Here is a 27,749-nt window from a genome sequence, read left to right on the forward strand (position 1 = left end):
TGAGTAGTTCCTCTCTTCCATTTCATAGGGGAGGACACAGAAGGAGTCATTTATGGTGAAGTTCTATTTCAACCCTGGTCTCTGATACCCAGAACCCATGCTCTTACTTCCTGCTTTTGAACGCTTAAATCAGGGTTTTTTGGTTTTCTTTTCTTTTTGGGTCACACCCAGCTATGCACAGGGGCTACTCCTGTCTCTGCACTCAGGAGTTACTCCTGGCGGTGCTCAGGGGACCATGTGGGATGCTGGGAATGGAACACGGGTCGGCCGAGTGTAAGGCAAATGTCCTACCCGCTGTCCTATCGCTTCAGCCCAGTCAGAGTTTCTTCTGTAGTATGGGTTATTTTGGGATCAGCATCTAAGTTCAGTGAGAGATACTTAAGGAACAGCAGCTCTCCAACAGAAGTCATAGAAGTTCTAAGTAGGTGTTAAGTTTGCTGTGTTAAGGACTAGAATAAGAAAGAACTTTGACCTAGATAAAGATGAATGAAATAACATATATTCACTGATTTGCAGAAATAGAAGGCATTTATGTACCAGTTTTGTAGTTCCCTACTTAAACTGTTGAGCTGAATGAACCGGGGAAGTCTGCTCGCCATGTAAATCCAAAAAGGCTGCATATTTCTTGTTCAGAAGCAAAGTGGAACACCACATCAGAAGTGATTTACTCCGAGCGTGAGGGTTGATTCAGAACCATTGACAAACATTTAAAACATACAACCATACCCACCACTTAAACACACTAAAATTATATGGCTAGCCAGTTTGGGATATGCATGTCTATTCATTTAGCATTTGTACTTGAAACACATCAATACTTACAGTTGCTTTTGCTCCATTATTCAATGTTCTCTTCCTTTTCCCAGTATCTAGAAGTCCCTTAGCCAGAATTTTAAGTATTGTTGAGGTTTAAAAATACTAGGAAGCCTTATACTTTTATTTTTATTGGATTTACTTTTATCTTAGAATTCCAGACATTTCAACAAGTAGCTTCAGAATTTCCCTATGTATCATCCTTGTTCTTCGGACAGAATTCAAGTTGTACGACCTTCTTCCTTGCCTTACTGATAACATAAGCTACTAGAAAGTAAAACGCTCACTTTTCAATGGAATAAGTCATTAGAGAAAAATAAAACATAATTATCCACAGGATTAGATTGTAATGTGTAAATGAGAGATTGATATGTGAGTTAGTTGAAATCATTGATGCCTTGGTAAAATCAGAATAGATATTAATTTATGTCTTAGTGTTTCACAGTCTGTGAAGAATAGTATTAAAAACACTAGTAGGCATAAGTGTATCTTTTGGTAAGCAATGATAGTAATTCACTTTAACCATTTGTCTCTCACTGTTTTGTTCTGCTTAGAAGAAGACACTGTAGGATTGTGAGTTGTTATCTAACATTGGGAGCAATGATGAGCAGTGTTCCAGTTAAAGAAGAAGAGTGTTTTTAAAAACCCTAAGCCACACCAATAAAGAACCAATCCTTGACCATAATTTCTTGAACTTCCTGTATTTTCTCCACCTCCATTTCCCCTCTTAACATTTGTACCTTACAAATGTTGAGACTGAAATTTCTTGTCAGGAGGCCCATCACACATTGAAGTAGGCTGTGGTTTGTGTATATAACAACTATAACTTGTTTTAGATCAGAGTTGACTGCAATAATGAAAGGAGTGTCCACACTAAAACATTACAGAATACCTCCAGTGAAGGTAGCCGGCTGCGCACGGGCAAAGATCGCAACCAGAAGAAGGAAAAGCCAGACGCCGTGGACGGGCAGCAACCACTTGTGAACGGAGTCCCCTAAACTGCATAATCCTGAAGTTATATTTCCAATACATTTCCGGAATTCTTCCATATTAGAAAACTTTGTTAGGCCAAAGACAAATAGTAGGCAAGATGGCACAGGGCATGAAATGAACACAAATCCGTTAAGAATGTTCCCTTTTTTTGGTATTGGCCATAAGCAACAATTTCCAGATCGCACAAAAAGATAACCTTGAAAATTTTAAAGCATACTCAGCACCTCACAGCAGAATTTCAGTTTGTTTTCTTTTCTGAAGTACTGAGCAGTGATATTCCTTGTTAATTTGGACTCCTCCTGCATTGGGTGATAAGTCACCAGAACATCTCACTTTTTCTAAATATTTATCATGATCAGACTTCGGTTGTCGATCTCATATAGAAGTCTTCCATGAAATACTATGCCATTTCATGTCCTCTGTCAGTTTCTGTTTCGGTCCACTTTTTCAGTATTTTAGTGGACCCTGGGATGTATGTGACGTGACATTTGTCATTTTCATTAGCAAAAAACTAAAAAAAGTTGTATGATCTGTGCCTTTTTTATATCTTGGCAGGTAGGAATATTATATTTGGATGCAGAGTTCAGGGAAGATAAGTTGGAAACACTAAATGTTAAAGATGTAGCAAACCCTGTCAAACATTAGTACTTTATAGAGAAATGCATGCTTTCCGTATTCTTTTCCTTAACATAACATCAGGTTAGGCAGTGTGAAGAATAGGACTTGTTTTTGTTTTCGTTTCGTTGCACTGAAGTTTGACAAATAGTGTTATTGAGAAAGATGTGTCATTTTTCTGTATAGACAGGAGAAGAAATAATTATCTTTTCATTGGAGAGAGGCTAAACTGTTTCGGCGGGGAACGAATCTTCCTGGCTGAAAGTTGGTAGGGTATGCCTGCTCTTTGGCCTGATGACCAGTTTTAACTTAGAGCCTTTATTTTGTCCTCCCCAAGTTTTGTGAAGTTTTTCATTTTTTTCATTTCAAATTGATTTTGGGGAGATAGGAAGGTCATTTTCATGTGTGCATAATAATCCTGTGAAGTACAGGTGCTTTGTGTAAGAAACATTGGGAGCAGGTAATAAACGTTCTGTAAACTTGGAAGTACTAGGTCTAATGTATAAGCAGAATTGGAAAGCAGACTGGGATTGACAAATACTTTTCCACCCCTCAAATTTTTTTTGATGCGTTGGGTTCAGATTATTTTGGCTTTTGTTTTCAAAAAAGAAAATTTACCGAGGAAAGTTACGTGAAGGACCTTCACTCTCTAAGATGTTATATTTTTCTTAACAAATAACTCCCGGGGTACCACTGAATCTGCACAGAGCCGTACAAACCGAAGTTCTGCCTCTGATGTATTTTGTAAGTTTCTCTGAGTTTTCATTTTACAGTTACATTTCCTTGCATACAAACAAGCATAAAAAAGGGCAACAAGCTGCACACGATTCCAAGAATATTAAAAAGTCTTAAAAGTATTGCCAAACATTAATGTTGATTTCTAGTTATTTATTCTGGGAATGTATAGTATTTGAAACAGAAATTGGTACCTTGCACACACATCATCTGTAAGCTGTTTGGTTTAAAATACTGTAGATAATTAACCAAGGTAGAATGACCTTGTAATGTAACTGCTCTTGGGCAATATTCTCTGTACATATTAGCGACAACAGATTGGATTTTATGTTAACATTTGTTTGGTTATAGTGCAATATATTTTGTATGCAAGCAGTTTCAATAAAGTTTGATCTTCCTCTGCTACATTGATGTTGATGCAATCCTTACAAATGATTGCTTTGAAAAAAATTAAGGTAGACGAAATCTATAGAAAGTGTTCTGTTACAAAAGTAACTGTTACCATTGGAAATTACACTTGTAATAGGAAGTTAGCTGATATTACCAACTTTGAAAACTTGATCATATTTAATAAGGTGAGAAATCTAAAATGGTACAAAAGCACATTGTACCATTACAATATGCACTAAGTCTCTTTTTTTACAAAGGCTGAATTCAGCAAGGCGCTAACTTGCTTAAATGTGAATTACTAACTTCTAAAACTGTAATTTGATTCACGTTTTCAAATGGAGTTGGAGTTGATTCATATTGCAATATTTGTGTACTAAACGTGTATGTTTTTCAGTTCAAAGTCATGTTTTTAAAATCTTATTAAAGTTTCGAAAATCTAAAGATTGTTTATCTAGATGTAAATTTTTATTAAAAAGTTGCACTTATGAAAAAGCAAAAAATTAGTCTGACAGATGTTTGCTCCTGATTTTCAGTTTCTAAATACATCAGAAGTGATACGGGGGAATTATGCAGAGCATAATCTGTGCACATTTGAAAGGAAAACATGGCGAAGTTTGGAAATTGTCCATGTTTCCAGTTCCTAAACCCCCAGCAGCTCAGTGGCATGGGATGCCACAGAACTGCACTGAAGATAGAATTTTCATGGACACACACCCTGCCATTTGGGAGAAAGGAAATACAGTGACTTTTTATTTAAATTGTGTTTGTATCAACTTAAGTACCATGAATAAAAGAACATAAACAGGGCAAGGCAGATAGTTCAGCGATGCCACAAATTGCTCTGAAAACGTACTTTTGTCTCGATGTTCACACACCCTGTCAGTTGGGGAAAATGAGTGCAGTAATTTATCCTCTACATTGACTTATGGGACCTTGGGGGGGAAAAAGATAGTAACGGGGTTGGGCAGGTGGTTCAGCCTGGAGCTCCGTGTTCAGCCCCTGAGCTTGGTCCTTCCAAGCCCCCCCACCCAATGTGGCCCAGAGCAAACAAAGGAATCGGTGACTGTTTAAAGCTGGCATCAGGATCCAGGATGGCTCCGGGGCTTGAGTTTTTTCAATGCTGATACTTTTTTCTTTCTTTTTTTTTTAAATTTTTATTAGTGAAACACCATGAGGTACAGTTGTAGACTTAGAAATTTTTGTGCTTGAGTTTCAATTATACAATGATCGAGTACCCATCCCTCCACCAATGCCCATTTTCCACCACCACGGGTCCCAGTATATCCCACCCATCCCACCCTGACTCTGTGGCAGGGCATTCCCTTTTTCAGCGCTGTTAACTTTTTCAGGAAAATCCACCTTTGTTTTCTGTTATGATTTTTCACTCTGGTATTTTTCTGCTTCTGCTAACTGCTCTGCCTCTCAGAGCCCAAAGTGCTGAGCGACAGTCTGTTACAGGTGGGGGCTGAAGCGATCGATTCTCCAGGACTTTGACCGGATGGTCTTGGTTCTGCAAGTGTCCAGGGCACACAGTGACAGCGATAGTGGCAGAGCTGGAGGTTCACTTGGACATTCTCCAGACATGTGGTCCTCAGGTTCGCATTCTTTCTTGATCTCTGCTGAGGCATTTTCATGCGTGACCACAATCAGCATCCTTACCATAATGGCTGGTGATTCTCGGGTAACCATTATTACCACGTGCTAGCTTGATTGACTTGAAAGGCTTACCAGGTACCAGGATTTTAATCTTGAGCATCTTTCCCGCTACATGCTTATTTGGGACTGTTGGAAATTTCCATTTGGGGTTATTTAAAAATCTTTCCAGTTTCCAGAATTTTCCATAAATGGGAATTTATTTTTCAAACGCCAAGGATGTTTAGAGGTAGAATCATGCAAGTCTTGAAATGTACTAGATGTGGCCCCCCTGACATATGTAAAGACCACCCCACTTCAATATTGTGTTAAATATTAACTTAAATATTGAGTCTCTCCAACCTGTGTATACCACACAATCATTCAGGGCAAAGTTGAACGTAGAGAGGACTGTAAAGTGTCCACAAGAAGTTGGCTAACAAGGTTACAAGAATCCCAGGGATTGGAGTAAAATTCAGAATCGGCTAAAACAGGAAAAAGTGCAATTATTTTTTAAGTACAAAGTGCTTTTCGTAAGTATAAAAGCTTTTCGGTTGTCCTGGAGGCCTGATCCTATAGAGTTGCACCAAGAACATTAGTGTTCCAAGAGTGTCATTTAAAATTACAAATGGAGGGACTGGGAACAGCGCCTTGCGTGTCGTGGTTCCCCGAACAACATAGGGTTCCCCACCCTGCCAGCATGATCTCCAAGCGAAGAGCATTGAGCACCTCTGGTTGTGACCCCGAGACAAATTAGAAATGCAATATAGATACTGAACAATCCAAAGGCGTTAAACGGTCAGGGCAGAAAATATCTCTGGCACTGCATAAGACACTTGATCTCACCAGTTTGTTTCTTCTTGGGTTAAAGAGTTGCTAAGCTATCCTAACTGCAAAAAGGTGTTTGTATATTTGTAGGCAGAAGGTTACAGAGAACAAGTGTTAACGGACCATCCATGTGACTTCATCCTGCTCTCAAGTATTTACTGAACTCTATGGCGAGCACTTACTAGTTTAGGCCTTCGGGCTTTGTGTCCGGTGCAGGGAGCTGTCTGAGTCAGTGGTTCGGTATCTGCTGGGTGAAGTGCTAAGATGCAGAGTTGAACAGGCAGCACCTCTGAGAAGCTCAACCTAAATCGAGGTCGGCCCCCCGATGTGTGTAGTTGAGGGCTTCTCGGGGAAAGTGCATTCTGGAAGACGGGACAGGTTGGAGGCGTTAGCCGGAAGGAATGGCTGGGATTGTTGAGCTGTTGGTCAACGAAGAGGTGCAAACCATAATGCCCAAAAGTAGAGAGAGAGTATGGGGGAAATTTTCTGCCATAGAGGCAGGGGGAGGGATGGGATGGAGAGGGGAACACTGGGGACACTGGTGGTGGAAAATGTGCACTTGTGGAGGGATGGGCATCAGATCATTGTATGACTGAAACTCAAACGTGAAAGCTTTGTAACTGTATGTCATGGTGATTCAATTTAAAAAAAAAGTTGATGGGCTCATATGAGGCAAGCCCTTCCTTTGTTCTTGCTGGGAAGTAGGGATGCCATTTCTTTAGGGCTGGTTTACCAGCATCCCAAAGGGCAGATCAGGGCCCCTGTGAGGGATCGCGCCTCAGGGAAAATGAAAAGGGAGTGGAAACACACACACACACACACACACACACACACACACACACACACACACACATGTCCCCGGTTTCTGAGCTTCCATCAGGCTCTGGATCTTGAACAAACGGATTATTTGGCAAGGAGACAGCTGCTGCAGATGTATCACAGGCGGGCGATTGCCTTTGTGATGGGAGGCTCTGATTTTCCCCATTTCCTGGCTAGCAAATCTCCAAGGCCACCTGCCCTTTGAGAAGGGTCCAGGGAGGAAGCTAAGTAGTAAGCCACAATACAGCACCATCCATGTTACCAAATTTCCAGTCCAACGGCTGGGGTGCCCCTTGAGTCCAGATTTGAGTCTGTTCCAATGAAAACCAAGCTTGGCCTTGTTCCCTCATCTGCCCTCCTCAAGGAGATTCAGGACCCCCTGCCCTAGTTTGCGGAGCCTAGAATATTCGTGCAAGGAAGGCTTAGCCAAGCCACACCTACCAGGCAAAGGAACCCAAGGACCTGTCCTTGCATACAGTTAGGGCCTGATCAAAACGCGCCTGTGGTAAGCTCCGCCACCCCCTGGGCAAATGAAGTGTCTCTGTGTTTCCAGTGCCTGCCAGGGGATGAAGTTCAAAGACGGTCACATATAAGCGGGGGAGGAAAGAAACACTTCTAGTTAGTTCTCGGTTGAGTGGTGGGTTGGGAGCGCAGAGATAAGAAAGGTGTGTGGAATGTTGGAAAATGGAGGGGTGAAGCTCACTAAGGCCATTTAGCACTGACTGGCTTTTCCAGCCCCTATTTATTGGGTTTGCGATCAAAACATCCATCATACATTAGAGTACATAAGATCAAAATACATAGGATCAAAACATCTTAAAGAACATATTATTTTGTAGCCCAATGACGCACAAAGTTCTTGGTGAAGTAAGTCAGACCTCCTTGTAAATTTTTACATCCCACTGCCCATATATTCCACATCAGAATCTATGCAAGTCTACACAGTAACCCAGTGAAATATTTGTTTAACATCCATCCAATCATAGCTCAGTTAATCTATAACAGAAAGTGGCTGCATTGGGACATGCTGATCCCAACCCAGTTCACTCAGAGTTCCTCTAACACACTTCAACACGGCTTACCTCACTGTCTAGAGGCAGGTATAGGCCACATTATCTTCTAACTCCATAAGCCAGTTTAGCCAGTGGCTGAATTCAGTGTCTGTGGCCCCCAGCGATGAAACATCCAGGCCCTGAGAGTAGTACCATGACACTCTCCATGCCGACGTACCAACACTGAGGGCAGCCATTGCTAGCCCCTGGGGACCCTAGAGCTTCTTCCAGTTACCGAGTCATTCTCAGTGACAGGGCACTGGAAACCCCACTGGACCAAACTGCGACATGCCAAATAACAAAGGGCGAAGAGTAGAATACCTTAATGTGTAGGATAACATTGGTTTGTCCTTTCTGCCTTGCCACAGGGAGCTTTTTTAGGTTTATTGGGTTACTCCCATCATAGTGCTCTCATTCCTCTGTGTTTATTTGTAACCTCTTTCTTTGTGCTCTGCTTCTCCAGCAGGTCAATTACCTTTATCTCCTAATCAGACTCTGTTAACTTGTAAATATTGCTTTTCTCTTCTCCTTAAGTCCTTTGCATAGTTATTTCAGAGCAATGTCTTTTTTGTATAGACACAGGATGACAGTTAATGCTATGCTTCTGTAACTTGGGAGTTAATTGACTGAATGATATTCACTCCTGGGCATCTGTTCTCTCAAGCCTCAGTTGCCTTTACTTCCTAGCACCCCAAAAGCTGGGTCTCGACGAGGGACTGGATGGACCCAGGGCAAGCACTGAGCTATCCTGGCATTGAAATAGGTCAGGCCTAGTGCCAAAATACTTAACTATAAATTAAGAGCAAGGTCATGGACAAATTTTGTCATGATCCAAAGAGTAATAACTGGATTAGGACCCTGCTAGGGTTAGGAAAGATTAATCTGGCCTGAGCACTGTAGTCTGAGATCTATAGTGAGATGCCTCCAGGAGAGCCACCTTACAAGCTTAATGTATCTCTTACTGTATCCATACAAAATAACTAATATTAAGAAGTAGTAGAATTAAGATGTTAACTAAGATGTTAATTACTAGACTAAGGAGAAAAAACCCTAGGTGGTATTTTGCCCTTGAGTGGAGGACTTTTATATGTTGATTGTGCTAAGAGATCTGGGTGTACGGTTGCTACTCCCGATGCGGGGAGTTGATGAAAGGTGAGAGAGAGACCAAGGTGGCGAGTCTGAGCGTGGAGAGACTAGCGAGGGGGATAGGAGGAGCCGGGAATGGGGAGCTTAGTAGTGAGACTGGAACAGGCACCCGAGGAGAATGGCATAAATGACAACTGATCACCAGCCAGCCTGGCCTTCGTTTCCTCCTTTGTCCGCCCATGGCATTGGCCATCCCGAGTGGGGAAGTGTCCCGGGACCACTGGACGGAGGCTGCAAGAGAGAGCCACGGGATTCCTAGTCACGTGGTGATTACACATTAATGGATTTTGAAGTGTCAATTTGAAGGAAAAATTTACTTCCACATTGAATTGCTAATATTTTAATCTATTGTAAATAATATTTAATCATAACATTTATATATAGTTTTATCTCTATATAAATGTATACATAATATTTAATCATAACAAAAATATTTTACTCAAATTAGCGATATCTTTCTTCTATAGCCTTAACATAGTTGTTCATACTTGCAATCTTATTCTAAAGTTTTTCAGTTTTGGGGCCACACCTGGTAATGATCAGGGCTTATTCCTGGCTCTGCACTCAGGGATCACTCATGGTGGGGCTTGGAGGACCGTATGGGGTGCCAGGGATCCACCCTGGGTCAGAGGTATGCATGGCAAACACTCTACCCACTGTATTATCTTTCTGGCTCCTATACTTAAAATGTTTAAATAAGCATCAGATAACTGCTGTATAGAATCTCCCTGGACTCCAGATTTCTCTTGGAAGAAAACAAATGCCCCTTTCTTTTCACCATACAGAACATGAAATTCAATTTTATTGTCCTTCCTTGAACTTCTCCAGCAATACTTACTCACTGATGGCTATCAGTAAGACGCTGGCAAGTCCACTATAGGACATGTTTTTCCCTCATAACCAAGACATAGCATTTTTTCCGTTTGAGGCAGCACAATTTACAACACTGTTGATGACAGGGTTTCATGTGTACAACAGTCCCAAACCACAACCAAATCCTCTACCAGAGCTTCTGCGCCCTCCAGTGTTTCAAGGGTTCCTTCTCATCTGTTCCACTCCAATGCCCATCCTTAGTAAGCTCAGTTTTGCTGATCGGTCCGCAGGTTCTGTGGCCTTTGGCCATATGTTGTTTCTGTACTACGTTTCTTCATATCTCACACATGACAGAGATCGTGCTGTATCTGTCCTCCTTCTGACTTCACACAGAAGACCTTCTAATTCCATCCATGTGGCAGCAAACTGCGTGGTTTCATCTTTTCTTACTGCCAAGTAGTATTCCATTGTGTATATAGAACACAGTTTATTTAGCCAGTCATGTGTTTGGACACTCGGGGTGTTTAGGACAGTGTTTCGATGGCTGCTTTCAGAATGGATACCATTATCACCACAAAGCGAGCTCTCTGAACACAGCTGTCCGTAAGTGGCCAAGCCTTGAATGAGGATAGACACCATGTTAATGCTACTGAAGAATCTTAATGCTATATTAGTAGCAGATCAAAGAGACAGTCCTTGTAAATCAAAAGGGACCCTGATTGCATGTTGGGCCTCTTTTAAAATGCCCTGCCACAGAGGTAGGGTGGGATGGGTGGGATGGGGGGGTGGGAGAATGGGCACTGGTGGAGGGATGGGTATTCTGTCATTGTATAACTGAAACCCAAGCACAAAAATTTGAAAGTCTACAACTGTACTTCATGGTGTTTCACTAATAAAATTTTTTTTGCTTTTTTGGGGGGGTCACACCCGGCAATACACAGGGGTTAGTCCTGGTTCTGCACTCAGGAGTTACTCCTGCGGTGCTCAGGAAACCATATGGGATGCTGGGAATCGAACCCGGGTCAGCTGCATGCAAGGCAAATGCCCTACCCGCTGTACTATCGCTCCAGCCCCCCACTAATAAAATTTTTTTAAAAAAATCTTTGAAAATAGGGCCAGAGAGATAGTACAGGAGGTAGGGTGTTTGCCTTGCACACGGCTGACCCGACTTCAATCCCTGGCATCCCATATGGTCCCGCAAGAACCGCCAGTAGTAATTTCTGAGTGCCGAGCCAGGAGTAACCCATGAGCATCCCTGGGTGTGACCCATAAAAGAAAAAAAAAACTGTGAAAATTAACATTTTTTTGGGTTGTTGTGGGGAGGAAACATCTGGGGTGCTCAGGGATTTTTTTGGTTCTATGCTCATGAATCACCTCTGGGAGGAACTCATGGAACTTTCTGGGGTGCAAGAGGTTGAATCCAGGTTAGCTGCGTACAAAGCAAGGGCTCAGTCTGTGTATCTCTCCAGGCCTCTATAGTCAGTGCATCTCATTCTTAGCAATGTTATTAGAAACTGCACAGAATGCAAGCCGAATTGGGTTGGGGTCTGTAAAGAAACAATCCAGGCAGCAGGAAAATGACAAGTGTGCACCTGCTCCAGCTTCTGATGACCTTATGAAGTGTGGAAGGAAAGGCGGGTGCCCATAGCAGCAAGACTGCCATACTGGGCGTGGGCCAAGCCTTTAGAACAAATATATTTCCCGCTTGTTTTACTGAAGGGAAAAGTGGGACCATCACATCCAATAGCCTTCCATGTGTTGTCACTGAATCAAATTCCATCAGATGGGCACACAGTGAGTCTAATAAGCAAAAATAAAACAGGACTATTAACAGGATGCAATAGAGGGATTGGTTGAACACATTCAAGGAAATGAAACTGCAAAAGAGAAACATGAACGTCCCAGCCATCCCAGCCCAGAGGTGGGATCTGCAGGAAATCCCTACCATCCTGGGATCTGGGGAAATGGAAGGGTGCAGCTGGGAGGACGAGAACCCCAAAGTCCGAAGGAGATGCCCCCCGAATTAAAACCCAGACCACTCAGCAAGCGGCATTCTTGGTTAGTACTGACACCTTAGTCACTCAGAAGCAGAATGCATGGTGCTTGTCCTTAGACTGCTCAGGGGTTGGGACTCTGCTGGCCAGCTGGCATCTAAGAGAAACAATGTCACAGACTGTGAGAGCAGGACACAGGGAAGTGGACATTGGATTCAGATGCTGCTCCTGAAGCCAAGCCTTCCCTCTGGCCGGAAGAACCTGCCCTCCCAGTTTCCTTTTAGAATCTCAGAAGAACCTGCCAGTCAACACTGGCAACAGAGAAATGTGATGTGCAGAGTACTCTCCCTCCCCGCCCCCGTTTCTCAGTGCAGAAAGATGGTTTGCAACCGAGAGACAGTAGGGTAACCATGGGCAAAGTGCAAGACGCTGAAACAAAGTGAAATGGGTGTGTCCAATTGGCCAAGTATTTGCAAGAACAGGTGGCTGCCCAAACACTAGGTCCTTAGATGCCCCTACTGCCTGCTTTGCAACAGCTCCTGGCCCAACTGGTGGCTCCATTTCAAACTTGGGAAGCATATGAGGCTGGAGTTCAGTGGACACTAAGTTAACTGTTATTCTGAGGGCGAGCACTTTAGTCCTGACAGCCGAAGGCGTTGACTGCCCTGCACAATGGGTGGAACTCCAAGTGGTGCTTGTGACCCCAAAGCAGTATGCATGAGAAAGACCTTTACACAGACTCATGGGCTGCTGTTAATAACGGTGCTGTTCAATCAGGCTCTTTCGCAATAGACCCAGATCACGGAGAGGCTGTGTATAATAATCACCGACATGCAAATAAAATAAGCTCTTGGAGGGCTAGCGGTGAAGGACTTGGGTGAGCCGTGACTTACAGAGGCACTGGTGGCAGTGGGCCAGCCTCAATTCTGTGCCTCAGTAATAGCAGGGGCCATTATAGACACATTCTAGCTTAAGGACAAACAGGTGTGTGCAATACGACCTTGAGGAAGATGAGATGGGCCAAGACAGCTGCAGCTAATACAGCCTGGCCTTCCCACCCAAGAGGCTGAGGAGTGGTCAGTGTCCTTTACTGCGGTTTCCCCACACTGGCCATTAGGTCACCCAGGATGAGACTATTAAAGTCTTACTCATCTGCTGCTGCCCATGGAAACAATTGCAACTTGCCCACAAACTAATAAGTCACAGTTGTCTGTGTTTCCTACAAAGGAACACATCGCGAGAAAAGCAAGGCATCTGCGGGAAGACGAGGCAGCCTGGTTCTCAGGGTGAAAGGAACACAGCCCCTTTTCCTGGCAGCAGACAACGGCAACAGTCCGTGCTGATAGAGAAGCTGCAGCAAGTGCAGCAGAAGATGCAGCTCAGATCACTGATGACGGTGGGGATTTCAATGCCGCTTTAGTGGCCTTTTATTGGAAAGGTACTTTACTATACGGTTACTTATAAAACGATCCATCCTGTGGTGCTTGAGTATGAAAAATCGGATTCTCGGCTAATAAGGGAAATTGGGAAAGATCTGCTCAGTGTTTGCTATGTCTCCCATCATTGCTCGGAAACTTTTGCAACACACAATGCCCCCGTGCCTGGCTGTTCTCGCCGGGGCCCCTTGGAGGGGAGCGGGTTGAGTTTTCCTCCCTGCCCCGACCAGGGCCCCAGCAGCCGAAGACCTCCAGAACCAGCCACCACCATGCTGAGACCACTCTCTGCACACATGAAGGTACCGACAGAGGAACAAAGGCACGCGGGTCCCGGGGCTGAGATCTCCAAGCCTACTCGGATCGGGTCTGAACATCCTCCACCCAGATCCTCCAAATTCCAGTAGGCGGGGGTCACACCCACCAACTGGCCCCCTGGTGCCGTGTAATCCCATCAGCGGCCAAGACTCAGAGACTATAAATCCCAGCTCCCGGAAGCGACATCTTATCATCTCATTCCTACTTTGGACAAACTGGCAGGCTACCGAATGTAACCTGCCCACACGGCAGAGTCTGGCAAACTCCCCGTGGTGTACCCAATATGCCAAATACCAGTAACAATGAAGGGTCTCATTCTCCTAACTCTGAAAGAGCCTTGAATATGGCACTTTTTAAAAAAAGTCTCAGGGATAGGACGAAGGAGACATTACTGGGGCCTGCTCGAGGCAATCGACGAATAACAGGATGGTTGTGATTGTGATTGAATGGTTTGAAATAGCCATGTATTATCCCGGTGGATTTTCTTGGTTTCTATTGTAAACTATCTATGTTTAAGGATCTAAAGGGCCAAGGGTCTCTCTTCAAGCTACATTCTCCTGAATAGGAATCACCTTGGAACCTACCCTCCAGGTGGGAATTTCCCTGATCGTTCGACTGAAGGGTCAATACTATACTGTAGGGACCCAGGTTTTTCTTCTGAAGCATGAATTGCAATCTTAAACATGGAACTGTTGTAGCCTGTTAAGTGTTTAGGAAGCAATTTTCCCAAGAGGCTAAAGGGCAGGGGTCAAAGATCAAAGGGAACGGGTTACTAGTGGAAGGAATGGCAGTTTTGATTGCCGCCCATCGGAAGATGCTGAGACAGTTCCTTGGCCAAGAGAATGGCACCATTCTGCCTGTTTATAGATGCTTTTATATTCACTTTGCCATACCCGGTGGTATTAATCCAGATTTAGTAAGAAGTATTAGTTACTGTGTAAATGAATCCCTGTTCGTCTAGGAGATGGCCTAGTGCTAGACAGTTCTTACGGATGGCACCTTTTCATGGACCTCTGACCATCTCCAACAACAGAAATAAGGGATAAGAGGCACGAGAGATGCCTTTCTGAGGGAGAAGACCGAGGAAACTGTCAGATGAGCAATAAGATGCCAGGTATTGTGAGGGAAACTCTCAAGTCCATTCACCACATTATCAGTTGATTTTTTTTGAACAAATATTTGAGGGCCCAGTAACGTCTCCATTGGAGACTTTGTTGTTACTGTGTCTGGCATATCAAATACTCTCGGTAGCTTGCCGGGGCTGGAGCGATAGCACAGTGGTAGGGCGTTCACCTTACAAGCGGCCAACATGGTCGACCCGAGTTCGATTCCTCCGCCCCTCTCGGAGAGCCCGGCAAGCTACCGAGAGTATTCGATATGCCAGACACAGTAACAACAAAGTCTCCAATGGAGACGTTACTGGGCCCGCTCGAGCAAATATTTGAGGGCCTTTTGCAGGACTAATAATATCTCTCCACCTGCAACTGGAAAGTTTCATGGGGAAGAGGATTTATTCTAGAGAGGACCATCCCAAGAGGAATCACATGTAGTTTCCCAGTCACTGGGGTGGCCAAGACCACTCTTAGGGTTCTTTCCTTGGGGTGATAATCCTCTGGGGAGCTCTCCTTCCAACTATTAAGTAAGTCTTCTTGTAGATGCAGTCAGGCAGTGATCACGTCAGTTCTGGGGGAAGGTAATATTTTTTTACCATATTCTAAGACAAGCCTCTGAACTTGTCCCAAGTTAATAAGGGCATTAGCTTTTCATTTGTCTCTCCATCTAGCAGAAGTCCTTGTTGGGAGAAAGGGTTTGCTGAGTGTCCACACTAGGACTGAGGTGGTTACTGGGTACTCTGAATTCTGGGGTGGACCATGGGATACATTTTTCTTTTTTCGCTTTTTGGGTCACACCCGGTGATGCACAGGGGTTACTCCTGGTTCATGCACTCAGGAATTACTCCTGGCAGTGCTCAGGAGACCATATGGGATGCTGGGAACCAAACCCAGGTCGGCCATGTGCAAGGCAAATGCCTTACCTGCTGTGCTATCACTCCAGCCCCATGGGACACATTTTTAACCAAGGCTCTTGTCAAGGTTGTTTTTCGCAACATTTACTATCGCCTTTATGATAGTCTGGTTCAACCCCCCGACCTTTCTAGATCTCTGAGGGTAACAGGATATGCACAGTTTATAACTTATTCTCAAGATTTTTATAAGGCTTTGAGTAAATCTGGCCACCAAGGAAGGCCACTTGACATTTTGTTTTCTTTAAGGAAAGTCTGCTGACCTTCATAGTTTTATCTAGTCAAGGTGGAAAGGGCACAGGATTACTCTGCCTGACCGCTTAGGGAAGGGAAAGGCAAAATATCCTACTTGGATCGTTCGTCTATTCTAGTCATCAGTCTCCGTTGGGACGAGGACCCACAGGCACTAGGTGACATCAGTATCCAATAAGCTCTAAGATTTCTCACCTGCCATGCCTAGGCCCTGCTGGCATGATGGCGATGGACTCTAATGGTGGAGGACCTTGGTAGGTCCCCAGACCAGTAGGAGTGACTCTCGCATCTGAGAGGCTGCCACTCTGTCGCCCCACTCAGGCTGGCAGGGACAGCCCCTTTGCCATGGTCCCTGTCTCTAGAAGGATGCCCATTGGTGCTTGCCGAAACCTATTCTCAATCCCTGGGTCAACACGTTCCCATCTGGATGAGATGATATATATGATATGTATGACACAGCAGGAGCTGAAGGGTGGAGCACCAGGTAGACTTAGTCATCACTTTAAATCTCACCCATGAAACAAGTAGCCAATCAGAGTAGGTTATGGGATAGACTGGAGGTGAGGAGATATGGCATGAGATAAAAGGAAGTCCCAAGCTCCATCTTGCTCTCTCTCACTGCTCTCACTCTTCCTCCTTCCTAAACCAGCATCTCCCTGATCCCGACCTACTGATCTATTCACTCTCTCTTGCTGCTCTCTCTCTCTCTCTTTCTTGTCTTGGACCAGCACCTTCCTGTCCTGATCTCCTGCAGGACCAGGTAGGGCTACGCGCCTGTACTGATGTCCCGGTACAACAAGGCCACATGTGCCCAGACAGGGGCAGAATGTGGGCAGTGCTTGGAAGCCCAGAAGTTCAGGATAGAAGCAGGAGAGCCCAGACTCGGGCAGAGCTTGGACCCCCAGGAAGTGAGAGAGTGCTGAGCACAGTAGTCTTATCCAGAGATGAGGAAAACTGAGACAGGATGAGAGAAACGACTAGGGTGCAGTTGGAGGCCCAGTGACAGGCATTTGGCCATGGACAGAGACAGGGGAAAGTGTACACAAGACAGAGAGGAGAGGAACCTGGCTGTCAAACACTGGATGCCAGTGGACTCTGGGGGACGAGGCAGGGAGGTTGTTCACGGGCCAGGCCACATCAGGGACAGTACTGATGATGTTGATCAGGGGTGAGGGCGAGGTCTACATATCTGGGAGAGACCCGGACCCATCTACTTAAACTGTACAATAAACAATTTCATTCTTCGAGTTTTGTATGCAAATCTTATGTACAACTCTCAAAAACCCACCAGCACAGGAAAATCTGCCTTCACACTAATGGCAGGTCCTCTGGGGTTGCTCTCCTTCCTTAGGGTTTCTTGGACTTAGCCTTGAGTAGCTTCCAACGAGGCAGGCAACAGCTGCATTTTCCTTCCTGCCCTTTGATCCCTTCTCATCCTTTTCTGCCTAGTCCTGGCAATGAAAGGCTTCGAAGGCTTTTCTCTGCCAAGGTTGGCGGGGTCTGGAGCCCTTTCTGTTTCTCCTATAACTTCTGCCAGCACGTGGATCTTCTTGTACTTATCAGGGTCAACGAGTTTTGTTATATCTTTCACAAATGATTTTCTTTTCCCCCTTTCAATTTGAGGTTTATGTCCTTTATACCTACAGAATTCTGTTTTTCTTACATTTTCCCCACGTATGTTGAGTTTTTTTTCATTACTTAGACTGCTTAATTTCCAATGAACATTTAAAGTCAAGGTCTGTGTTTCTAGAAGTCGGTGTTTCGGGGCTGGAGTGATAGTACAGTGGGTAGGGCGTTTGCCTTGCACGCGGCTGACCCAGGTTCGATCCCCGGCATTCCATATGGTCCTCTAAGCACCTCCAGGAGGAATTCCTGAGTGCAGAGCCAGGAGGAAGCCCTGAGCGTTGCTGCGTGTGACCCCCCAAAGCAAAAACAAGTAAATTTGTAGAAGTCTGTGTTTATTTACTTAGTGTTTAGGCCACACCTGGTGATGCCCAGGTGTTACGCCTGACTGGGCACACAGGAAATACTCCTGGGGGGTGCTCTATAGACCAGATGGAATGCTGACGCCAGGTGGGACACGTACAAGGCAAACTCCTTACCTGCTGTACTATCTCTGCAGCCCAAAGTCTGTGCTATTCAAGTGATTCTGCTCTCATTTTTCCCATTTGTGACTAATTGGGCCTTCCTATTCAGTCACGCTATCCACAGTCAAGGTCAGTTACATTTTATTTTGTGCAGCTGCAAGAGAAGTACTTTTTCATATTTCCTATGTAAATTAAAGTTTTGTGGAAGCTTTTGTTCTTTTCAGTCACATATACAGTCCAGATCATCATCATAAAGTATCATAATACACGTTTTGAGATTATATCCTCAAAGTAACAGAGTTCTAAGAATAACAATTGAGAAAAAAAGAAATGAAAATCCTTAGATTGGATGAGTTTAGCGTGAAGGTCAAATTTTCCTTTGATTGCTTTCCGTAACATTCTGTCTTCCCTGAAAATTTCATTTCACAGACAGTTGTACTCCGAGACAAAAAACTAACAAAATACCTTCCCTTCATAACTTACCTTACAAAAACCTGATATACATTCAGAAATACTTCAGTCAAATAATAGACATGTAATGAACTATTCATTTGTGTCAAGATGAAGTCAGTTACTTCCTTTAGACAATGTGAATTAAGGCAACTGCTTGTCATCCATGAGAGGGAAACTCCATCTTCTGGCTCCAGAGCCTCTGGTACTCAAGGGGTCCTCTCCCAGGTTCCTATGTTGTTGCAAAATATGCCGTGGGCCCCAAGGATATTTGACTTGGCATTAACAAGGAGATATTAAGGCAGCATTTGTGACCTATAAGCTTATGCTCAAGGACAACAGCATTGAAAACCTTGCCCAGGAAGTTTATCCTTCCTTAATATGTATATATATATATATCACTTAATCACTTAACTTCCGCTTAGTCGTCAATTTGCTCGAGTGGGCGCCAGTAATGTCTCCATTTGTTCCTGTTGCGTGCTAGTGTAGCCCAATGGCATCTGTTTGCTCTGGGAACATGAAGAGCCTCAAACCGATTGTTCATGATCTTGACGAAGAAGTCTGACCATCTGGTAGGTGGGCGGGCATGCGGTCTTTTGACATCCCGTGGAATCCAGTTGGTAACAGCTATAGTCCAGCAGTCGTCTTTAAATCTCATTACGTGACCAGCCCATCTGATTTTTGGAAAATGAGACAGCGTCCCTGATTCTTGATCATCGACGGATATTGGAACTCTGGATTCTTTCTCTCATTTAAGTGAAACGTGATATTCCAAGCATAGCTCTTTCTATTCTTCTTTGGGAGACCTGAATAGCGTTCTCATCCTGTTTGTGTAGGGCCCAGGTCTCTGAGGCATATGTTAATGCAGGAAGAACAGTGGAATCAAAGAGATGTGCCCAGAGCCGGAGGTTCTTCGTCCTCTTAGCTATTTCTTCAATGTTCTTGAAGGCGTTCCAAGCTGCTCTCTTCCTCCTGCGTAGCTCGGATGCCAGGTCATTTGTCATGTTGACTTCTCGACCTAGGTACTCATAGCTGTTGCATTCGGAGATGGTCCTTCCGTTGAGAGCGAATGGGGCATCAGGAACGAGGCTGTTTCTCATAAACATTGTCTTCGTAAGATTCAGCTGTAGTCCGACCTTTCCACACTCACGGTCAAAGTCGGCCAGCATTTGTGCCGCTTGGCTGATGTTTGGTGTTATTAAAACAATGTCATCAGCAAAGCAGAGGTGGTGTAGTTGCCGACCATCTATCTTCACTCCCATTCCTTCCCATTCCAGTCATCGCATGATGTTCTCGAGGGTGGCACTGAAGAGTTTCGGTGAAATGGTATCACCCTGCCGCACCCCTCTCTTGACATCAATGATTACTTCTTTGTAGAATGGTGAGATCCTGGTAGTGAATCCGTAATACAGCTCATGGAGGATCTTGATGTATTGGGCTTGAATGCCCTGATTGGCTAGGGCTTCAATGACTGCTTCCGTCTCAACAGAATCAAAGGCCTTCTTTAAATCAATGAACGTTAAACAGAGTGGCATCTTGAACTCCCGAGAAACCTCAATGAGCTTGGTTATCGTGTGCATATGGTCGATGGTGCTGAATCCTTTGCGGAACCCTGCTTGCTCACATGGTTGTCCTTCATCTAGTGTTCTGCCAATCCTATTTAGGATGACTCGAGTGAACAACTTGTAGATGACAGACAATAGGCAGATCGGGTGATAGTTGCCAATGTCATGGATGTCTCCCTTCTTGAACAGTAGTACGGTCCTGCTGGTTTTCCATTGGGACGGAACCTTGCATTCAGACAGGTAGCGTGTGAAGAGCCGAGCCAGTGTATTGATGAGTACTGACGGCAGGTTCTTCAGGTGTTCAGGTCTGACCTTGTCTGGGCCGGGTGCTATTCGTTTCTTTACTGACGAAATGGCGTGTCGGACCAGATAAATACCCCACTGGCAGACACTACCGACACTACCTCCACTACCCAGCCGCCGCCACACTCCAGGACGCTTACCAGACCCGCGTGGCAACTACGGCCGAGACTCACGCACGACTGAAGACCCACAGAACAAGATAAGCGGAACTCTCTGAGACCGTGGACTCCAGGCTCGGCGGACCCAGGGACAGAGATTCTCTGCTTGCTCCCACCAACCACAGGTGACAAAGGGATTCTAATCAGGAGCCCCACCCTACCCTGCCCTGTCTGCTTCCACCAACCACCCAGGAATCGGATATATATATATATATATATATACATATATATATAATATATATCACGATCACCCTGTTGTTCGTAGATTTCCTCGAGCAGGCACCAGTAACGTCTCCTTCTTCCTAGTCCTGAGATTTTAAAAGAGCCATTTCAATGCTCTTTCAGGAATTGGAGAATGAGACTCATGATTGTTACTGGTATTTGGCATATTGAGTACAACACGAAAGTTTGCCAAACTCTGCCGTGTGGGCAGGATACTTTTGGTGCCTGCCAGGTTCTCCAAAGGAAAACAATAAGATGTCGCGTGGCTGCGTGCTTCCAAGAGCTGAGCTTTTTAGTCTCTGCATCTTGGCTGTTTATGGGACCAACCTGGCGCTGGTTGCGGCTGGTGGGTGTAACGCCTATCTACTGGAAGATTAGGGGGGTCTGGGTGGAGAAGGCCCAGCCCCAATCCAAGTAAAGTAGGCTTGGAGACCTCAGCCCCGGGACCCGCATGCCTGGGTTCCTCTGCCAGTTCTTTCATGCATGAGGCCCGTCCAGACATGTGGAAAGTGGTCCCAGCATGGCCGTGACTGACTCCGGAGGAGGTCGTCAGCTGCTGGCGCTCTGCTCGGGGCGGGAAGGGGGGAGAGAAACTCAACCCTCTCCCCTCCAAGGGGCCCCAATGAGGACAGCCAGGCGCGGGGACTGAGGACCTCCGGAGCCAGCCACGGCCATGCTGGGACCACTCTCCACACGTCCAGATGGGCTATATATATATATTTAATGGATAATTCCTTAATAAATATTTTTGGCTTAGATATAGTGAAAAGAAAACTGTTCCTGCTGAAATATTATTAAAATAAATGTGCTTTGAGATGGCCTTATTTTAAAACTTTTTTATGATTAATTGCAGTGTTTTTTTTCAAGCAACATAGGACTTTAGCTTTGATTTTAGTTAGGTTTTTAAAACTTAAATTTTCATTTAGGCCCTGCGAAGATTTTTAAGGGGTAAAGGTGGGAAAGAAATGTTTTTGAAGCTTACCAGGTGGGAGAAAGTGGGTTGGGTGTGCAGGCTCAGGGCACAGACACAAAGCACATGATGGAGTATTCTTTGCCACCACTCCTGGGCTTGAGTGTTAATATTATGAGAAGGGATGGTCAGTGAAAAGTCAAAACATGGCTCCATCTTAGCAGAAGCTGGATTAATCTTGTTCCTTCTGTCCGGTTAAATATCTTCCCTCTGCATCCCTATAAGATCCTCTGTTCAAGGCCAAAGTAGCTTATCCTCTCCTTTTGGTGTGATAAGCGAACAGTGATGGGATCCAAAGTACAGTCCTTACTATATATCAAATTTGGAGACATTATGGATATTATCATAACCTGTGAGTGACAAATAGATGGTCGGACTTGAGTCTGGGCTGGTAGGTGATGGTAGGGCAGGTGAACTCTCAAGAACTAAGGGATTTGAGTTGTCAGATCAAGTAACAACTGTTGAGGATTTGAGTTGTCAGATCAAGTAACAACTGTTAAGCAGGATAGTGACATGATGAACTTTCGGGATTTACAATTATATAATGGTCACAGTGTGGTGAACAGATTGAAGTGTGCAAGACACATGTAAGAGATAAGGTGAGATTTCCCCAATACTCCAGAGATAATGATGGAGATAGGAGAAACAGAGATCCATGAATGTAGTAGAGACCTAGTATATCAAACAGGGTTCTCCAGATATGTAAAACACACACACACACACACACACACACGGAGCTGGAGCGATAGCACAGCGGGTAGGGCATTTGCCTTGCACCCAACCAACATGGCCAATGCGAGTTCGATTCCTCCGCCCCTCTCGGAGAGCCCGGCAAGCTACCGAGAGTATCTCGCCCGCATGGCAGAGCCTGGCAAGCTACCCGTGATGTATTCAATATGCCAAACACAGTAACAACAAGTCTCATGATAGAGATGTTACTGGGCCCGCTCGAGCAAATCGATGAACAATGGGAGGACCGTGACCATGATATATATATATATACATATATATATATATATATATGGCCGGAGCAATAGCATAGCAGGTAGGGCATTTGCCTTGCATGCATCCAACCCTTTCGGAGAGCCTGGCAAGCTACTGAGAGTATTCTGTCCGCATGGCAAAGCCTGGCAAGCTACCCATGATGTATTCAATATGCCAAAAACAGTATCAACAAGTCTCACAATTTGTTGTGAGACGTTACTGGTGCCCACTCGAGCAAATCGATGAACTATGGGAGGACAGTGCTACAGTTCTATATTTTAGGCAGGCCTCACTCTGCAGTGTTTGGGAGCTACTCCTAGTTCTGTGCTCCAGGAGAGCAGGAGTATCAAAAACCAAACGTAGGGTTCCTGCATGCAAAGAAATGCTTCAACCCTTTGAACTGTTTCCCCAGTTTCAATCAATAGATAGATAGATTTTAAGGACATAATTCATTGTTTACTAGATGCTGGTAAGTTTAAAACTGCTAAAATAGGCTGAGTCTAAAACCTCAGGTTGGAGTTGAGGCTGCCATCTTGGAATTGAATTTCTTTTTTTTTAATTAGAATAATTAGATTGATTACTATTGATACACAAAATGGAATATACCATACATTTATAAAAATGTGGAAGCATATTCAATACTTGAAGAAGATGGTTACATATTTTGTTTATGAAAGAAAGAACTGCATATATAACATGACCTATTTGTAATTAAAATGTATATGTATTTGTTATAGAAAAACTGAATAAGATCAATATCTAAAAGGTTAGAAGTTTTTTACTATAAAACAAAGTCCTTGAAAAGAGGGAATAAATAGCCTATATTTGAATGCATAATGTTGTTAAAATATGTTTCTGAATTTTATTAAACATGTAATAAAATTACATAATTTTAAAAATATGAATAATTCTAAGTTTGTTGTATACTGATTTTCTATTTTTTCTGCAGCTAGTGGATAATGGATATTTCTTCTTCTTATTATTTTTTAAATTTATTTGTTCAATCACCATGAGAACAGTTACAAAGCTTTCAGGTTTAAGTCTTGGTCATACAATGATCAAACACCCATCCCTTCACCGTATTTTACACCACCAAAACCCCAATATACCCCATGCCACCCCTCCCCGTGCCTGTGAGGCAGATGATTTCCACTTAACTCTCTCTCTACTTTGATTACATTCATTATTTGGACAAAAGATGCACCATTATTATTTGGAATTTCCCTCCAACAATCAAACCTGCTAAAAAGGCATCATGAAATAATTTTTCTATTGCTGGTTATGAAGACCATATGGTGTCGCGTGGCCACGGTAGCAGCCGTGTGATTTTGGATTTCTGATATTTTACTAATTAAGTCTGGAGGGATTTCTGCCAAAAGCCGAATAGTTCCGAGATTGGTTTGTGTGCCTCTGGATCCATGGCTGTGCCGGAGAGCCGCTCAGTGGGGAGCAACTCCTCATCTCGGCAGGGCAAGAAGGACGTGCTGGTTCCACCCCCCATCCCATGAGGCCACATTTGCCCTGTCACTGCAGGCTCATACCTGACTGTCCAATAAGCTCTGGGGTGACAGCCACCATACCAATGGGTGGGTGGGAGGGCTGGCAGAAGAGACAGACACCCTTTCCCTCCCAGGGAGGGGGGCACAGTGCTGTAGCTTAATGAACTCACACTTCTGCCAGAAGCTTCTGGGTTCCAAATTAGGTCCGTGTGCCTCTGGGGCCATGGCCGTGCTGGAGAGTCGCTCGTGGGGGGCAACTCGTTGTCTTGGCAGGGCAAGGGACTTGAATTTCTTATGGTTTGTTTTGTTGTTGTTGAGGTTGAACTACTTCAGGGAAAATTCAGTTTTGATCTTACACCTTGAATAATATTTACTCAGATTTTAAGTTTATTTTTTCCTTTGGCTGGAGCGATAGCACAGCGGGTAGGGCGTTTGCCTTGCATGCGGCCAATATGGCCGACCCGAGTTCGATTCCTCCACCCCTCTCGGAGAGCCCAGCAAGCTACCGAGAGTATTTGATATGCCAGACACAGTAACAACAAAGTCTCCAATGGAGACGTTACTGGGCCCGCTCGAGCAAATCGACGATCAACGGGAGGGCCTTTACCTTTACCTTTACCTTTTCCTTTGAAGTCAATTGAATATTGATGTTAATCACAACTATAACATCTCTTCAAAGTAGCACTTAGATTAGTTTTTGGCTAAAAATTAGGCTGTTTCTGCTCTGACCAAGTTAACTCATAAAAGTAACCTTCAGATACAGTTTTAGAAATATATTAGGGAGCTTTTGTTGATTGAAGGAATGTGGGTTGAAGAAGATGGAGGAAAGAAAGAAGACTTCCGAATTTCTCACTTGTGCTTTTGGAAGGAAGGGCTGAATGAGTAGAGAACAGTGAAAAAAGTACAAGGCTGTAGTAGACCATCATTTCACTCTGAGTATGAGTAGTTTGAAGAGCTTGTGACTAATCCAAGCAAAGGTCAGTTGAAACTTTAGAAAAAAACTAAATACAAAGAGATAGCCAAACCCTAAATTTGTAAATAATCAGTATTTAAGGTAAGTCAAGTGTAGAAGTACTTGTGACCATTTGTAGAGCTAGATTTAATGGGGAAGAGCAGAAAAGAAGGTCGAGAAGAGGACCTAGAAGAAAACGTTCCTACAGATTTAATGAAAATCAACTGTCAGGCAAATAGGAAAACTAGGAGGTGGAAATCTCAATGAATCAATGAAGAGAAAATAAAATTGTTGTATGAAGATGAAGCTAATTGTACCTTCAGTGTTGTTTCTATAGAACTATGTTTTGACCTTTGTTTTAAGAACATTAATATTGTGTTATAATTGTATTTCACATGCCAGTTTCCCTCACGAGACTGGCACTTGCAGAGTCCAGGGCCTCTGACTTAATTCCATCAGGTTCTGCAAATATATTCAGCTTGAACTTGGGACAGAGGCAATGCTAGATAAATAAAGATAGATACTTAACTTACATAGAGGTAGTTGCTAAGAAACTAAAGTATGTTCATCACTCAGGAGGAAAAAAGCTATAGTATGTTCATAACTCAGGAGGAAAGAAAACTGAAGTATGTTCATCACTCAGGAGGAAAAAAAACCTGAAATATGTTTATCACTCGGGAGGAAAAAAAAGTAAAAATAAAAAATAAAAGTAAAAATAACCAGCGGTGTAGGCTAAATCTTCAGGGGAGGGGAAGCTTCTATGAAGTCAATGAAGATTAGGACACAAGAACCGTGTTTTGAAATAGAAACTAACCATTAAGCCAAATGAATTGGATTGCTGCTCTGTGCTACTCGTTTAGGCACTAAATGCATAAATAAGCAAGCAAACAAGATCCCCGCTCACATAGAGCTTGTACTTCTGTAGGGGAAAAGATTACCTTCAGGCAAAGAGGGAAGTTCATTTATTTTTTTTCTATTTTAAAAAATCGAGGTAATATCGGTGTATTTACACAATTTAGGGGAGTTATGCTATGTGATGCTATTTAGGTTGAGTTTCCTTCCCTGCCCTGAGCAGAGCCCTGGCAGCTGAAGACCTCTGGAACCCAGCCACAGCCATGCTAAGACCACTCTCCACATGCTCAGACTCTAGCCCCATACATGAAGGAACCGGCAGAGTAACCCAGGTCTGCGGGACCCTGAGCTGAGATCTCCAAGCCTGCTTGGATTGGGACTGGGCCTCCTCCACCCAGATACACCCAGATACCCCATCTTCTAGTAGCTAGACTGTTACACCCACCAACTGCCGTGTAACCCCACTAATGACCAAGATCCAGAGACTATACAGCCAAGCTCCCAGAAGCGCGTGACCTCTTATTGTCTAGTTTTTGCTCTCAGAGAACCCGGCAGGCTACCAAAAGTATCCTGCCCACATATATGCCTGACTGGGATCACCTGTAAAGGTGATTAGAGGCTGCCCCAAAAGCCTCCGTCCCTGTTGGAGAGAACGGCAAGCTACTGAGTATCCCGCCTGTACGGTAGAGCCTGGCAAGCTACCCATGGCATACTCGATATGTCAAAAACAGTAACAATGATGGTCCTCATTCCCCGACCCTGAAAGTTCCCCCAATATGCCATTGGGCTACACTAGCACGTGACAAGGACGAATGGATATGTTACTGGCATCCACTCGAGCAAATCGATGAACAACGGGATGACAGTGATACAGTGATACAGTGATGCTATACAACATTCACCACAAAAGTGCCAACATTCCCTCACGAAATCCATAGGACCCTTTCTGTCCACTCTAACTATCTGGTAATCTGTGGGCAGAGTCTAAAGGATTGTTTTCACTGCACATTTATTAATTCCTTGATTTTTTCCCTTTAAATACCACACGAGTGAGATCATCAGGTGTTTCATTTATACTCCTTTTTTTTTTTTGCTTTTTGGGTCGCATATGGTGATTCCCAGGGATTATTCCTGGCTCTACACTCAGGAATTACTCCTGGCAGTGCTCAGGGGACCATATGGGATGCTGGGAATTGGACCCGGGTTGACCATTGCAAGGCAAATGCCCTACTCGCTGTGAACACTCCAGCCAGGAGCACATCCAGCTGTGATCAGGGCTTACTCCTAGTTTTGTGCTCAGGGATCACTCCTGGTAGGGCTTGGGGGACCATATGAGGTACCAAGGATCTAGTCTGGGTTGTGCACATGCAAGGTAAGAGTCCTACCCACTATACTACTGCTCTGCCCTTTTTATGTTTTTGATTTATATCACTTAACGTGACCCCCTTTAGAGCCATCTGGAAAATGCAAGATTTTATCTAATAGCTGAGTAGTATTCCATTGGCTATTTACCATGATTTCTATATACCTTCATCCTTATTTGGGCATTTGGGCTGTTTTCACATCTTGGCTGTTGTAAATAGTGTTCCAATGAATATAGGTGTGTTGATACATCTCTTTGATTTAGTGTTTTTGAGTTCTTGGGATAGACTTAGAGTTTAGTTCTAGGGAGTGAATTGGTGGGAATTATTTCACAATGCATATTTATATCAGATCATCATATTGTATACTTTCTCTTACAACTTTATTTATCATGAAGTTGGAAAAACTTTTGGCCTATTGAACACCTAGTAATAACTCCAGGTAGGTGAAAATATCCTATGAGTTTGGAGTACTATCTTTCAGGACATG

General features: G+C 44.0%; 1 protein-coding gene across 9 annotated transcripts in view; it reads left to right on the forward strand.

Moving 5' to 3' along the window:
• The window catches only part of FMR1 (fragile X messenger ribonucleoprotein 1), a 38,842-nt gene extending 34,855 nt beyond the window's left edge, over nucleotides 1–3,987 (forward strand). For 5 of the 9 annotated variants that reach the window (XM_056130197.1, XM_056130198.1, XM_056130201.1 and 2 more), the window contains one exon: nucleotides 1,650–3,987. In XM_056130197.1, coding sequence (XP_055986172.1) covers nucleotides 1,650–1,811 — 162 coding nt within the window. In that variant the 3' untranslated portion in view covers nucleotides 1,812–3,987. Of the gene's footprint in view, nucleotides 1–1,367; nucleotides 1,604–1,649 lie in introns of those variants that run through there. The other 4 variants (XM_056130199.1, XM_056130203.1, XM_056130204.1 and 1 more) reach the window with 2 other exon arrangements.
• The last annotated feature ends 23,762 nt before the right edge of the window (nucleotides 3,988–27,749 follow it).

This window comes from Sorex fumeus, unplaced genomic scaffold (genome assembly GCF_029834395.1).
Source record: "Sorex fumeus unplaced genomic scaffold, SorFum_2.1 ptg000075l, whole genome shotgun sequence".
Classification (NCBI taxonomy): Eukaryota; Metazoa; Chordata; class Mammalia; order Eulipotyphla; family Soricidae; genus Sorex; species Sorex fumeus.